The 752-nt window shown below is 45.3% G+C and overlaps 1 protein-coding gene across 1 annotated transcript; it reads left to right on the top strand.

The window, feature by feature from the left end:
- Positions 1 to 268: 268 nt before the first annotated feature.
- Pmar_PMAR011307 (hypothetical protein) lies at positions 269 to 431 on the top strand (the record flags this gene model as incomplete). The annotated part of the gene is made up of 1 exon (XM_002776579.1): positions 269 to 431. A coding segment is annotated over one exon (163 nt), but the record flags the coding sequence as incomplete, so codon positions are not given.
- Between the last annotated feature and the right edge of the window lie 321 nt (positions 432 to 752).

Genomic DNA, 752 nt, shown 5'->3' with positions numbered 1-752 from the left:
TGGCCGCTTATGTGACGTCTACTGGCTGAGTTGACCCTTGTGTAGAAATGGAGTATATTGGATTTTCACCCTAGTGATATGAAAAACATTAGTGAAAAATATATTTCACGACTGCTGCATATGGGGGAGATCGCGTTTTCCATAGAGTATTACGCCACTTCACGAAAAACGGGTGAAACTCCCTCGTAAGTATCTTCAAGTGATGTTGAAATTTTGTCCATCACATTATTCGTGTAAATAGTTTTCTGTATTATTCGCTTACTATCAGGTGGCGCAGAATGGAAATGATCGAGTATCAGTTGAGGAGAGGGAAACCATCCCGGCTGTCATCACGGTGGAGGGAGGGCCGCCCGAGAAGGAGGAAGAGGAGGAGCCTGTGAATCTTGATACACGAGAAGGAGTTATGGCATTACAGCGACGTCAATGTCGCGGTGAGAGCTCGCGTAGATCTTCCGATGGATTGATTCGTAGTCGTTCAGGTCTCTCAGCAGAGGAGTTGGTAAAGAAAATTGTAGATTTGACTGGTAGGAGATTCGATGAGGCCGCGCAGGTGGCGAAAGAAATAGAAGGAGTAGAAGCTGAAGCGGAGGAGAAGGCTAGAGCTCATTATGAGGAGGAGGTGAGTAAATGCATTGGTGAATAATGTGGGTGAATGTCTATGCAGTTGAATATTGTCGCTGATCAAATGGCGGATATGAAGTTGGACTACTTGGAGAGGATAGACTCTATTATGGCTGATCATGCGGTGAGAT

Source organism: Perkinsus marinus (genome assembly GCF_000006405.1).
Source record: "Perkinsus marinus ATCC 50983 genomic scaffold scf_1104296953274, whole genome shotgun sequence".
Taxonomy (NCBI): Eukaryota; Perkinsozoa; order Perkinsida; family Perkinsidae; genus Perkinsus; species Perkinsus marinus.
The sequence above is the reverse complement of the archived record's forward strand: the minus strand, read 5'-3'. Positions and strand labels throughout refer to the sequence as shown.